This window comes from Podarcis cretensis (assembly GCF_951804945.1).
Source record: "Podarcis cretensis genome assembly, chromosome: 3".
Lineage (NCBI taxonomy): Eukaryota > Metazoa > Chordata > Lepidosauria > Squamata > Lacertidae > Podarcis > Podarcis cretensis.
Genome location: NC_137172.1, coordinates 47,831,608 through 47,846,951, shown reverse-complemented (window position 1 = coordinate 47,846,951; position 15,344 = coordinate 47,831,608). Strand labels below are relative to the sequence as shown.

The 15,344-nt window shown below is 39.2% G+C and overlaps 1 protein-coding gene across 5 annotated transcripts in view; it reads right to left on the bottom strand.

Moving 5' to 3' along the window:
• Window positions 1-15,344, bottom strand: part of ARID4B (AT-rich interaction domain 4B) — an 84,163-nt gene that overhangs the window by 22,294 nt on the left and 46,525 nt on the right. For all 5 annotated transcript variants that reach the window (XM_079971804.1, XM_079971802.1, XM_079971803.1 and 2 more), the window contains exons 8-16: window positions 14,863-15,001; window positions 12,970-13,049; window positions 11,906-11,979; window positions 8,780-8,929; window positions 7,467-7,535; window positions 5,897-5,991; window positions 5,328-5,425; window positions 4,217-4,466; window positions 1,157-1,314 (exon numbers count right to left, since the gene is read on the bottom strand). In XM_079971804.1, coding sequence (XP_079827930.1) covers window positions 1,157-1,314; window positions 4,217-4,466; window positions 5,328-5,425; window positions 5,897-5,991; window positions 7,467-7,535; window positions 8,780-8,929; window positions 11,906-11,979; window positions 12,970-13,049; window positions 14,863-15,001 — 1,113 coding nt within the window. The remainder of the gene's footprint in view (window positions 1-1,156; window positions 1,315-4,216; window positions 4,467-5,327; window positions 5,426-5,896; window positions 5,992-7,466; window positions 7,536-8,779; window positions 8,930-11,905; window positions 11,980-12,969; window positions 13,050-14,862; window positions 15,002-15,344) is intronic.

The window sequence follows — 15,344 nt, the reverse complement described above, 5'->3', positions numbered from 1 at the left end:
ACTGTTGTAGGAGGAAGAAATTAATGCAATAGTATTAAGGAGGAAGGGCTGAAAGAAACAGCAGTCGGCTGAGTATGTGTGAATAAGGTACAAGTTGAGTGTGGAAGGAAAATGGGAGAAGATCAGTAACTGTGGTAAGATGAGACAGTAAAAATACTTTAGAGGCATGTGGGAGTGTGAAGGGGGAAATATAAAAGAAAAAACCTTCTCCACTTAAAGAGCCTCTGAAGAAGCAAACTCTGCCAAAAATAGGGAGGCTGAGTCACAATACCTACAGAGCAAATGTCTGTATTTAACCTGAGGAAAACTGAGCTATGGAACTCCTTGCCACAAGGAAAATGCTGTGACAAAGATGTCAGCAATTTCCAAAGATGGATTCGATATCAGTAGAAAATGATGTCAGCAACTGTCAGCTGATTATGCCAAACTGTTTTCATCTGTCACCGTTTTGTGACTGGCTCTGCCACTGCACCATTTTGTGACTTGTGGGCCTCAAGAAATTTAAATGAGCCTTGTGGGCAGAAAGTTTGAGAACCCCTACTGTAACTTTTTTTTTGCCCACAATTTATTGTTTAGCTTTCCCCACACCTTTTTCTTTTAAATTATCCTACACAATTCTTCCAGCTTTCAATCCTACTCCACGCATATCTTTCAGTATTGAAGTCCATGATTACCAGTGTGGAGAGTGCTGCTGCAACCCGGCCCTGCTTGCAGGCCTACCATGGGTATCTGGATGACCACTGTGAGAACAGAATGCTGGACCAGAGGGGCCTATGGCTGCTTCCCCATCACTCTTAATTATCTTTTTATCAGAAGACAGCAGATGACTTCTCTTACACAACCTCTATATTATTCAGAATAATGAAGCAATTTAACTGGACATCTCCGACAAAAAGAAGCACCAAAATAAGATGGTATTCATTGAGCTTTTTGACATAAAGGCTGCTTTCCTAAACAAGTTGACAAAAGTAAGTCTCAGTGAATTCAGTAAGACTTACTCTGAGGTAAATGAGGCTGGGATTACAGCCTAAGTTATCTAGTTCCTCTTAAATTCTAGTTCCTCTTTGATCTTTTAGAGATCAAAGGCAACTCAGATTTGAAGCCCAGTATTGCTCCCCTCATATATAGGTTTTAGCTGAAAATAAAAGATTCTTACTTTTTCTCCCTCTCTTCCGTTTCAAGACTGGTATTCTGATTTTCCAAGTCCTTACTCTTCTCATCCTCTTTATGTTCCACATTGGCTTCATCTGTTTTCAGTATTCTTAATTCCTTTTCCTGGTCAGTGTGTGATTCCTGAAAACCTTTTTTGCTTCCCTAGGAGAAATAAAAACATTGATATAGCTCACAATTGAAAAAAAAAACTGTTAGTTTTCAATTAGGAAGAATCTGCACCAGCCATTTTCTCTGTTGGTATCTATACTGGATTTGAATTGATTTTATGTATGTGCTGATGTTGTTTTAAACTCTCTGTCTGTCTCTCTCTCTGTGTAAACTTTTTAAAAATTGTTTTTATTTATGCAAATGTTTAACTGATTTTATATATGTTGCTGTTTTATATATGCTTTATTATATTGTAAATCACTTTCATGAAATAATAACACATCTCTAAGGAAGTTCTGCTGCAATTCACATTGGATCATGAATGTTGTCCCTTGATCCATGTCCAGGCTGCTGAAACAGGACCACTGGTTTTACCTGTGAAGGGTATTTTTTTAGTGAAAGGATGTTCTTAGGTAGAATGAGAGCTCCCTCAAGCACTTGCAAGCACAATTGCAGCTAAATTAGAGATTTACCCTCTCAGCTGGCCAGCCCCCAAGCTGCAACATCCTGCACCCAACACACTAGTAAGAAAACATACCAACAACATGTAGCAACAACAACACACACTGAGCAGTGCCCTGCTCCGTCACACAAGGCAATCCAGATACAGAATAAGATAAGAACAAACCAAATAGTGAATGGTAGGGTAAGGCTATAAAAACATCTTTTCACTCAAACAAAAGGACTCTTCATGTGTCCAAGTTACCCAAAATAAGGTGGGTCTTGGTTGTCTATATCCCTGGAAACACATGGTGAAGCACGTGCCTCTCAAAAGTGTCCCTGCAGAGATGTAAGTATCAATATGGTAATCTCTTGTAAAGGAACGAGGGCTCACCCAGTCTCTGCATAGCAGAGAGCATTTAAAGATAACGCTGCAGTCTCATGTAAGAACTAAGGTAAAAGGTAAAGGACCCCTGGATGGTTAAGTCCAGTCAAAGGCAACTATGGGGTTGAGACGCTCATCTCGCTTTCAGGCTGAGGGAGCCGGCATTTGTCCACAGACAGCTTTCTGGGTATGTGGCCAGCATGACTAAATAGCTTCTGGCGCAACAGAACACCATGACTGAAACCAGAGCGCACAGAAACACCGTTTACCTTCCTCCCGCAGCAGTACCTATTTATCTACTTGCACTGGTGTGCTTTTGAACTGCCAAGTTGGCAGGAGCTGGAACAGAGCAATGGGAGCTCACCCCATTGTGGGGATTCGAACCACCGACCTTCTGATCAGCAAGCCCAAGAGGCTCAATGGTTTAGACCACAGCGCCACCCGCGTTATGTATGCACTATTGGTCTGACCGTAATACTCCATGACTTAGGGCACCTCTTTCTTTTGATATGTTTGCATATCAGAAAAGTGAGTGATATTTTTATTCACAGATAATGCCATCTCGAATCCCCAAAAAATCCTCTTCAGAGGAAGTTTTCAGAGGGTTCTAAGGTGCACCCATTCTTTACACAGAGGTTCCTTATCACAATCAATCTGAAAAGAGTGGGAAACTGAACCAGATATCCTTGGGTGGCCCCCCTTACGTATGAGTGCTTTAGCAGTATCAGTCCTCTCAGCCATGGTATCCATGCCAACAGAGACAGAACCAGGTTTTCTGCCCATGACAGTAAAGGTCAATGCCATCCAGGAGCATGGTGTTTATGAGCTGATTTATATGCTGCCTTAAGGGCTTTAGCCTTCAACTGCTTTATCTTGCCCATAGCCCCAGAGTAGCTGTAGCTGATTACTGAGACCTAATGGGTGATCAGCAAAAATATTATATTTTAAAAAGCTACAGAGCTGCTGGAGGAGAACTGTGAAAAAATGTCAGAGTTCCAGAGGGGAGGAAATATCCCCTCCATTGACCAAAAACAAAATTCGGATACTGGGGGTGGAGGGTAGTTCACCAGGGACAAGCAGCAGGGGAGGTGGTGAAGGGAAGATACAGAGCAGAAAGAGTGTAAAGTGGTAAGGCACATAAGAAACCCAAAAACTCACACACAATCAAGCACTGTACATCAAGACAAAAATTCATGGGACTCCCTAAGAGAGAAACAGCATCAACACAACCTTCCCCCAAATAAGCACAGAAACACTAACAACAAATGATAAGCAACAATGTCATAAAGATAAGCTCCGAAAACTGTAGACAAAACACAACTCTGAGCAAAGCTGAATGGAGAATGTGAGATACAATCTCACAACATGAAAGCAGTAAAAACTGCTGGGACCTGAAGAGCAGAAACCTCTAATTTAGATGTGCTAGAGGGAGCTCTCATCCCACCTTACAACATCTCTGCTCAAAGGAAAAAGGAACATAAATATCGTAGGAAACATTGTTCACCCGTAACTTTCCAGATATTTTTGACCAGGAGAACATCAGGAACATGGAGCTCTGATTTTCCACATGGTGCAAATTATTGCTACAAGGAATTTGTAAGGTCATGTGAATGTAAGGAACTTTCAAACTGTGTTATCAGTTTCGTAGCTTGAGACTTCCTAGCTTAACGGAGCTTAGCAAAAGGAGGAGCAAAGGGACTGGGTGTGAGGACAAAAGTCTGGTTCGGATCTTGGGACACAATCTCCAAATGTGGTCTAGATATCGCAGAGACAAGTGTTTGATTTCTGCCTAAACAGAGTTTTTAGGGCCTTCTTTAGAACTCTGCAAGACACCCACAAAGGTATTTCTTCTGTCAAAGTGAATCTGGACTGCAACAGGTTCTTATTAGCTCTGAAAATGACATTAATACTTTGAGAAATGTAGCAAAACTAGCAAACAGTATATTAATGCTAGAATAAAATGCTTTGCTTTATAGGCACAATATCCACTCAAATAATATTTCAGCTTACATTAACAGATGTAATGGTATATTTTACAAAATCTTCAAAAAATAATGAAACAGCTCTTACCAAGGAGGACGTATCATTTTCTTTTCTTTCACTCTCATTCTCAGCTTGTGTGTCTTGCTGTTTCCTCATTACTTCATCATCTCTTTCTTCAGTTTCCACCTTTATTTCTTTTATATTTTGCTCAGTTTCTTCATGCTTCTTCATATGTTTTTCAAGGTCCTTACAGGGCTGGCTCACTATTTTCTCTGGTAATGCCATTTTAAATTCAACATTAGCTGATGTACAGTACTCTTCAAAGCCATAGAGGTATCTAAAAGATGGCAATAACATAATGATTAGTTCACCATAGTTTGGTTTATGAGATAACTACACTTTTAAGGATGTAAATTAATTTGCTAAATAATGGTTTAAGATTGCTTTGTTTTTTTAAAATAAATCAACAACATGGTACCAGCTCAAAATTGTGTTGTTTTAACTGCCCCCAAATGTCAACTTGTTTTTGAAAGAAATACCTGAAAAAAAGTTATGTTGAGTCTGGTTAGTCTAGCAACATGGAAGCTCAGGAATAAAATTTAATAACTTTCCAAACAAATTTGAAAGAGGACTTACTGTTAGCTGCCAGAACAGCAGACTTGATTTGGGTAGTTACTACTACACATGGCATGATACAGCCAAAATAGATAAAGACACCTTAATTAGAACTGTATCCTCCTATTTAGGATTAAGCCCCATTGATGTGACTTATTTCCGAATGAATACACACGAGTACAGTATTAGGTTTGCACCGTGAGAATACTGGGTTCTTTGCTCTGTGGATGTTTCTGGAAATGCAGGAAGGATATGATTTTTGCAAATCCCGCCTTTCTCCTGAAGCCCCTTATACCACCTCCCATGCTGTTCCAGAGATCGTCTAACCCTTTAGAGCAAGGGGGACTCGGTGAAAACTACTTTCCCCATTGTTTTGTTCATGGAAAGCTCCACTGAAACAAAGCTGTTCATGACTGAAGAAACACAACTGAATATAGCCCATTATCTTCTTTTTTTTCTTTCATTTAAATGATGACAGTTTTAAAACAGAATACCTATGCAATGTTTATTTTCGCTGAGATGAAGCATTCAACGTTGAGTATCAAAGCGAGGCACACAATTTTATATATACAGATCTACTTACTTTTTGTATGCACATTTAACATTATATCCAGCGGCAGAGTTCAAGACAGGGATCCCAAGATCCTGATACACTTGTTTCCAGACTGCTCCACTTTCAATCTATAAAGCAGAATGAAAGTTGTTATCCCAATAAAAAGCATTATGTCTATGTTTAAATGAATAATTCTGCACAGGTGTCTAAATAAGTAATTTATTATGAACTTTAAGGGTCTAAAATAGCACACACAAAAATTAGACGCCCATACTTTAAGAGTATTCAAATTCACTTCCATCTCCTGTGCACAGATAATACATATGTATTCTGAAGTAAGTCTGTCTTCTATGGGGTTAACACTCAGATAATTGGGTATATGTAATGACTGGAGACTTCATACTAAACTACTATTACAAGCTGCTTTCTTTTTTAACCTAGAAAAGAGTCTTAGTGATAGAAAAATTAATGCATAAAAAGTCCTTAGTGTGATGTCCACCTCATCATCTACAAATCTCCTCTCCTAGTGGTTTTGAAGCTGCACTATTAACTTTTCTTCAAATTGCAAAATTATTTCTACTCTGATTAATAGTACTTACATTATCAAATCCTCCAAGCTTATGTACAAGTCTGAATAATTTGAAGAGATTCAAGTTTCTGTATCCAAGAACAGGTCGTTTATTAATAGGAGTCCCTGTGAAAGAAAGTATTTTGAAGTGTGGCTTTTTAGCTTGTAAAGAGCAACTCATATTGGTGTTAATGGACATAAATCAGTTCAGTGTTTCAATCTCAGACTATACCACATATATATACTGTGCAGCTCAGTACTCTGAATATTTACTCAGAGGTAATTCCAATGAGGCTTACTCCAGGGAAATGTGCATACGACTGCAGCTGTGGCCTTATCTTCCTAGTTAACAATCATGTAACAGAACTCATATTACACAGTTTTTCCAAGTAATTGGAAAAGCCATTATCCAAATATGTGTGGGCTCCAAAAGTTCTAAATGGTACAAAGGGAACTTCTTTGCAAAGCTGAGATGAATTAATTTAATTCAGCTTTGTTGTCAAATCCATTCATTCTGCCCTATGATTACTAAAGGGCAGTTGGACAACTGGCATTATGATACAGTTAAAAATAAAAATATAATGAAATAATATTTGCCCTGCAATCATTCTTCTCTTCAGGCCTGTGCAACTTGTAACCTACAAAGTTGAACACACCACACCAGCAACATATGGCAGCCATGAAGGGCTTGATAAACTTCCAATTTTAGCTGCCTGCAAAGGATTGCACAAGCACCTGGCAGGCCACAAAACTTGGCTGGTGAGCTGTGTTTGGTTTTGGTGGGTTACAAGTTGTGCAGGCTTGTATATAATACAGACACACACTGCATAAGTTATTAGTTACTCTGTTGTTTCTTTACGTGCTGCATTTTCCTTCCATTTTAAAATTGATGTGCTGTTATTATATTTTTACTTTGCTATATCCTGTCCAGGGAACACTAACTGGATGTACATGTAACAGGATACATGTTTTAGACAAATAAACAAATAACAGGTTTAATATATAAATGAAATATTTTGCTGTACTATACCAGCTAGAATTCATTTTTATTTCCAAAAAGATAGTGCTGATTTTTAAAAGGAACAACTTTCAACTGGCCTATCTGATGTAGTGGTTGAAATGGGGCAGGGGAGCCTTTTTGAACCTTATGGCTGCATTCCCTTCTGGGCAACTTTATGAGGGCAGGACTAGAAGCAAAACACTGATGTAAATTTTATCTTTGTACAGTAGGGGAGCTTCTAAACATACGCACAACACCCCTCGCTATCCTCCATCCAAGCAAGGGAGAATGATTATCAGAGTTCAAGGATACATTCCAGCCAGGGTAAAAGCACCATAGGAGGATCTGAAACAAGGCCAGTCTGGCCTGCCAGGGCCCCCAAAGGCTAGAAAGAGGCTTGAAGAGTCACATTTGACCAGAGGTTCCTCACCCCTGGGCTGGGACCTAGGAGACCAGGGATTAGACCCCAACGGAGCTTTGAAACTCACTTTATGAAAAGCAACAAGACAAGTTTTCAGGGGTGTACTACATTCTCGTACTGTACTACATCCCCTATAGCGTAAAAAAAACCCCTATATGTTAAATATAATGACATGCTTACCCCTGTCTTCCATGAATTTATAGAGTTGTTGTAAGAAGTTTTCTCTTTCTTCTGGAAAGGGTTCTATTTCTTCCTAATTTAAACAATTTAAACAATATGGTAACAAAAGCACATGTTAGATTGCCCTGTTAATTGCCACAGTTTTCTTTAAAAAGTATTGCAGGGAATTACATTTATATTTTAAAGGTTCAGGAACCATTACATAATGCTTTGGTACTTTGGCTTTGAAGGCAAATGTCATTTCTCTGTATCTTACACTAATAACTGTTTTAAGTGGATTTTAATTGCAAAACGTTTAGTTTCACTATGGGGAGCCATCAAAATACAAATAAATGCATATTTATAGCATAATCTTCTGCATGTCTGCTCAGAAAAAAATTGAATGGGACTTGCTACCAAATAAGTGTATATAGGACTGCAGTCTTAAATCGCCATAATAAGAACATAAAGCAAATCTGAAATAACAAATTAATTGAAATTTGTTATCTGTTATTTAATTACAGCAGTCAAACTAAAATTCCATTTTCCTCTCCAAGACAAAAATATTTCATTGTGGAGATGGCAACTTTTGCAGAAAGATAAACTAACTCATTTCCACAGATGTTCCACATATATTTTAGCACCATTTTGAAGGATGTGGGTTTTTGGGGTTGCACTTTTTAAAGTTTCCTTCTTCTTTGTAAATCAACAAAAGAACTCCAGTGAAAATTTAGAAAAGCAGATGTTGCTGATGTTACAGTTAATCATGTATGTTAGAAGTGGGATTTAGCAAAACACGAAGTTAATATTAAGGAGGATTCTTAGCCATTCAATGCATGCCTGTGCAGGGTTTGCAGATCATGGTGTGTGTGGCTGACTTTTCCCCTACTCGTATATGCTGCTAGTTCAATGTCTTATCCCTAAGGGCTATGGTATCAGCAGAACATTCTTTTTTTTTTTTTTTACAAACCCAAATAAGAGATAATGTCCCTTCTTTATTCCAGTCAAGCACGCTCATTGCCACAATTATTCTGCCTATTTCTTGAACTTAAATAAAATTGCAACATATAGGTCATATATCATCCCTGTTGGTAGTTTTTTCCCCACCTTGCAGACGTTCACGCTGATCACACACTAGTTTTCTTTGTTGCATAAAGAAAACTGGTTTCCTAGACTAATCAGGGTTCACAAATATGGACAATATACAAGGAAGAGGTATGCTAAGGACAATGTAATAAAAGGGTTGATATTGTCTGTGCCACTACTGTAATTCAACAATCAATATACTCCAAACAGGAAATATTCCATGGCTCAACCAAATTACAGTGCTGTACTCGCCTCTTCTTCGCTGCTGTTATCTTCCTTTTCTTTTTCATCTTCCTCCTCCTCTTCTGCTTCACTACTGGAGCTTTCCTCTTTCAACTCAGTCTTCCAGTTACTGGGAACAGTTTTGTTTTTACGGAATTCTAAGGCTTGATCAAAAGCTGTAAATTGAATGAAACTTATTAGCACTGAATGTCTAGTTTGCTCCTGCATGTAAAAAAACAAAAACAAAAACAAAGGCCAGTTTGGTAAAACACACAAAAAGAGAGAAATGGAGCTTGTTCAAGTTTTCTCCTTCGGAACGTACTGGTGCAGGCCATATGCCGTTTTCTTGTGGGGAAAAGATGATAAGTGTGTGAAGTGATCCTACTTTTATTTGAACATGGGATTTCCCTCACCCTGAGAGATAAAAAGCCCACCTTTGTTCTAGAGGGGTTTGGCTAACATCTCACAGTAAGCACATTCACCGATCTATGCTTTTGGCATTACAAAACTATCTGCTATAGCTAGATACTATTTTATCTCTTTCAAGAAACCTTTAGCAGACTGGCTTGGAGCCGCAAGTCCATCAGCCATGGACAAACCCCTGGTATAAGTTCATAACTTTTGTGCATCAAAGTAGTGCCATGTGCTCATTTAATCACAGCTCACCTCTCACTACCTTCTATGCTAAAATGGTATAGTTTTATAAATATACAAAACTAAAAGTGCCCTCTGTCTTGATATAGTTTGCCCTGTTCAGAATGGAGTTGCACTTCTCCCTAAAGGATCAAGTCTGCAGCCTGGGTGTGGCTACTGATCTGGTCTTTCAAATGAATGCTCTGTGGGTCATATAACAAATTCTGGTGGGATCTGGCCACTGTTCTTATGATGTGTTTGAAGACACGTGGAACTTCAGTTAGTTCTGAGTAGCAAGCATACCTGTTAATTGCCACAAATAGCAGGGAACATACCTTGTCACTAATTGAAAAAAGACCACTATCTGTCTATTTCTGTACATAATTAAAGGTGCTGGCTTTGACTTATTAAGCCTTAAATGGCTTGGGGTCAGGGTATATGAAAAACCACAAATTCCCATCAAAACATGTCTGAGTATTAGGATCAGATGCCCTGTTCACAATGTCCCATCTCCTGAAGTATGGTGGGTGGCAGAGAAGGACAGTACCATTTCAGTTGTGGCACTTCATTTAGGGAACTCCCTCCCTGTCCATTAGCCTAGCAAATTGTGATAGCTTTCAGGGGGTTTTTTTACAAGTGAGGTATCACTCAGCTGATTTATTCTGGCTATTTAAGATAGTATTCAACATGGTCTTGATGGTATTTAATGATGCTTGTCTTGTATGGTGTTGGTTTTTGTTCTTCCTACTTCAATTACTTTATTAGCACCCGCAGAAATTATAACTGAGAGGCAATGTGTACATATTTCAAATACATTAAAAGAATAAGTAATGAAAATTCAGCTGACCCCTATTTACCCCTTCTCTGATATTACAGTTTGGGGGTTGCTGGGCTCAGAAGGTGTCTCTGCAGGATTCATCTCCTGGCTGTCCCTATAGCAAAAGCCAGAGACTGCCTGTATGGTTATAACATGAAGGAGCTGTGTGGGAGAGATGTAATGGAGCCAGACAGGACCAGCATATCAGGTGGCTGCTGACTGAAGAACAGCTGCCAGTCTGAAATTTCATGCTTTTTGTCGTCGTTCTTGAGCTGAACTGCAGGCTGGAATAGAGGACTGCTAATAGTTCACAGAGGTGGGCAACCTGTGGCACTCTAGATGGTGCTGGGCTACTACAACCATCATCCCTGTCCACTGACCATAATGGCTGGGGCTGATGGGAGTTGGGAGTCCAGTAACATCTGACGGGCTACAGATTCCCCACCCCTCCTGTACAGGAGCTTTGGGAAAGCACAGATGAAAAATACATTTTTTTCTTTCTTTGTGTGAATGCCCAAGGGATGAATGTGTGTGGTGTAAATTAGCTGAAGAGGAACAGATTTGGGAGGTAACCTAATTAAAGGAAAATTTAACTGAAGTTTGGAGGTGAACTTACTTGGCTCACCTCAGGGGACACCAGCCTGGAGCCTGTGAGTGCCATGGTGCCCACAAGAGTCTTCATTTGTGCTCCCATGGAGGCCCCAGACTGAGCTTACTTTCTTTTTAAGCAAGTCTCCAGCCCTGCTAGAAACATAGTTATGAAGCAGAACACGCAGGAACACTCTTCTAAGGAATGTCTGTAAAATGAGCAAGCCTGGCTCTCCTACCTGGTCAAGTGTTTTTAGTCAATGTGTGAAGTGATTGATACCAGGCAGTAGGAATCCTGAGGTCCTAAAGAGCTGCTGCTTCCACGCCCCTTTAATACACTTTACCGGCCTGCCTCATTTTCTATGCAGAAATTCAACAGGTTAAGCACTCTCTATAATTTTATGTGAGGCCATGCTCCCCATGGCAGCCATTTTGTGCTTTGTTCACACCCCTAAGGCAGCCATCTTATGACAGAACCCTTTCAAAATTCAAAATGTGTTCCCTGGTCCAAAAAGGAAGGCAACTCCTGCTCTTCTTTATACTTAGGTTCTGGTTTCGGGTAAGTCACCATTCTCTCAGCTTCAGTCATTCACCTTCTTTAAAATGTTTTTTGCAGCAACAAATGTGAGATCACAGAAGTAGTCTGGTGTTTAAGACAGAGTTTCTGCCTGATATTTTCTTTGAAGCCTTGGGCAAATCACTGATCTCCATTTGGTCTAGCACTCTTGTTGCAAACATTGGTCAGTCAAATCCCAGTGCGAAGCTTATAAACAGGTCGTGAAAGGAACAAATTCCCCTGCTGTTTGTCCCCAGCACCCAGTATTCACTGAGTGTACTCAGTGAGTATACAATTCAGAAGTATACTACCTGAGAACATGAAGGTTCCATTTAGCTATCATGGCTAATAAGAGGAGCTTTCTAGGGTAGGGAACAGGAAAGAGCAACTTTGAGTGGGCTGAACTGCAGGAAAATATGGTAGGAATTGTTTAGCAGTTGGTGGGACATGTAGCACCCTCATGTTTTGTAGCACAGCTGTCCCTCATAGTGTGTGCCAGATTTCTAGCCAAATTTAGCTGAAAAATGCTATCTTTTCTTAATTCTATATTGCCTTTACCTTGCTTTAATGCAGCATCAGGCTTTGGTGAAGAATCACTAATCTCTCGAACATCTTTCCTTGGTACGGAAGAGCTAAATAATAAATAATAATAATAATAATAATAATAATAATAATATAGTATTACAAAACTTTAATAACAAATCATTCTTTCCATCCATGGATCAAACATACCATCCTGGTATTTTCAAAAAAACCAGGTCCATAACCATTATAATTAATATAAACCTTGTCTGCTGTTATTATGTTCATTTAGCAAGAGTATCAAGAAGGTACTGATTCCTGGGTCCATTACCAGAGCAGATTTAATTCTGTGCAAGAGCTTTCAATCCAAGCTTTCTGTGAGTGGAAAGCAGTAGGAACAGACAATTGTATCCATGGCAGCTGCTTAACAGGGCAATCCTTACAAAAACCCTGCCTTCTTGTGTCAAGCAAGAAGACAAATGGGAGATGGGTGAGTGGTTCACACCTCTCAAAAAATGGCTCCTCAGTCCTGCCTTCCAGAGGCAGAACCTAACCCACCTAGGAATGTCTGCCTCTCAGTGAAGGGAGAAAAATGACTTTATAAAAGGTGACAAGACTGACATTTCCTTGTTGATACTTTCTTAAAGAAAAGAAATTCTTCTCAAGTGAAAAAGTGGCATGAATCAGGTCAGAAATGGGCCCGCCATTTACATTATTTTGAAGCCAGCTGAAATAATACTGTGTTACTGTGATTTACAGTGATACACAGGCATGTTAACCAAATCAAGAACAGACTCTTTAGAAATTGTCCATCACAAAAACAAACTTTGACATATAGAACAAGTATGTAAAGCAGCCACCCTTTGACTTATACAGCTGCACAAAATTGCAACCTGATTCCTAACACATATGCTAGGCACTCTATGTAAGTGACATGAGTGGGGTGGAAGGTAGAATGAACAGTTGGTTTGTGCTTCCTGTCCCTCCCTCTTACTGGCATTTAAAAATAAAGCCCTATATATGTCACGTCAGTGAGTAGAAATGACAGATTGTATTAGCTAGTTGGTATAAATAATGACACTGGAAATCTTTCTACTCACAATTTGCCATCCTTGAAAGAACGAACCAGAATGTTATCCTTTTTGACTGCAATTTCATCACTGCAGTCTGGACAAACCACCTGCATAAAAAGAAAGGAAATATTTAAAATATTTTATATCAATATTTGGTACCATTCTGAGATATTTCAACGAAGATACTTTTTGTTCATATTCTAGAGTCCAAAAAACTGGTCACAGAGGTGACTGACTGTCCCTGTCATGGATGCTCAGCACACACAAAAATCCTGCCCAGAGTTCTCTGAAAACTTCAGGGAACTTGTGTGAAGGCTGCCTTCCATTGTGCCATGCATGAAAAACAAGGCTTTGCTCCTCTCCAAGTATTCTAACCTGTGCAGAGAATTCAGAGAAGGGGAGACGATGTTGTCTTATTTTGCAGTGGGCTTTGAAGAAACAGAAGCAACAAGGAGGACAGGACTTGCATTCTACCTTCTCTTTAAGTTTAGCACTGAGTGAGATAAAAGGCACACACACATTTGCCTGAGTCTTCTGTATACACAGAGGACTTGGGGGAGAGCCCTTTCATCTCATTTCCCACAGAGCTTCAGAGAAAGATGTGATGCTCCTTTCCACTGCTTCCTCAGTGTCTGGTGCAGAAGTGAGAGAAGGAGGAAGCCCCTTGCTGCCTATGCTTCTGAAAAGCCCAGCAGCAATTGAGATACCAATCTTTCCTCTCTTCAGAGTCTTCTAGGGGACGGTGGGTTAGTAAGCTAGGAAGAAATTTGTGGACCCCTATTCACTACTGATTTCACAAAGAGTTTAAATTGCTCAGCAACTTCAGCCAAATATAATCACCTACATCATATGAATTAAGCCACTTGTTAAATTACCTTCCCTATTTAAAACTGGCACATTGCTTCTAAGATCTTTGATTTGCCTTATTTCAGTTTCTAAAAATGTGACCTTATGGTGCTTTTGGCTAAGTCACAATCTTCCATTAGAAGCACGAACCTAATGCAACCTTCTTCTAGAACATTATTAAGTAATATTTCATGCTTCAGCCATTCTTTTATAATGGATGTGACATGTGCATTGCTTTTGAAAGCCAAAACAATAAATTAAAAATAATGATGATTTATTTAATGTCAACTGTACAGTTTAGGATCACATTTACAGTTCTGCAAATATTCATTAAAATTTATGAACAAGTTTTCTATCTGCAACCACTTATATGCTTGTAATTAATGTGACATGATTTACACAATTTTGGGGGAGGAGGCATTTTATTTTTAAAATGTTAATATTCTCAAGTAAGTAAATGTAAAAGAATTCCATGCAGCAAAAGGATTGATAAAAACATTCCTGACTCAGGGTCAATCTAGTCTAGCCTGTTTTCCTAACCATGGCTAGCCAGATGCTTTCAGGAAGCCCACAGGGAGAGGATGAAAAAAGTAGCCCACTGCTGCTGTTTCTCCCTAGCAACTGGTACACCACTTCAGAATACAGATCCAGCAATCTGTATGTTTTGTAGCATAAAATAGGAACAAATCAGCAGCTTTTGCCTTTGACCTTCTTATGCAATTGGAAGCTGAACTAATAGCATGGAAAATAATAGGGACCATAAAATAGGAAAAAAGAAAAGAAGCAGTGCTCTGTTTTACATTTTTTTAAAAAATTCTGCTTTATTGTATACAGACTGACTTGGCACTTACGGGTTATTAAACTGCACAGTTTTTACAATATATGCACTTTATGAAGTTACTGCCCTTAGTGTGCTCAAATGAATTGTAGATAGTATGACTATTCTGACCTTGTTTAACGTGGTGGTTTTAAATTATGAAAGAGGAATATCTCAAAGTGCAAAATATAATTTCTAGGTACTTTTCTCTCTCTTCAAAATAAAGCTATTAAACAATATAAAATTGAAACACTTACCAGAGCTGGGAACCAGAGGTTTTTCTTTTTATCAGCACTAACGTAGTCTACACAAACAACTTTTCCTAACAGTTCATCAGTTTGTTTTCTGTCATCTTCATCTTCATCACTTGAGGATGAGGAAGATTCTTCTTCTGGGCTATAAGGAAAAGAACTCCAAGTTAAATTGTGCTATAGAGTTCAGAATTTTGATTTGGGTCAAACTACGAATGAACTTTAGCTTGAATTTTGGGAAGTGGGGACTGCTATAGGGTCCATCCCTTTCACTCTCTCTTTTCGTTCTTTCCACCCCAACAGTGGTGGTACAGTGATAGCAGTCTCCCAGGGGCGTGAAAGTAGTATTCCATGCTTGTAGCCACCATGTTCCTCATAATGCCCTTGGAATGACAATACATCACATAGTATTATTCTGAGGGGAATTGCGAGCAAGTAACAAATGGTAGCCACCAGTTTTTAAATCCCCATGTGAAGGCGAATTCACA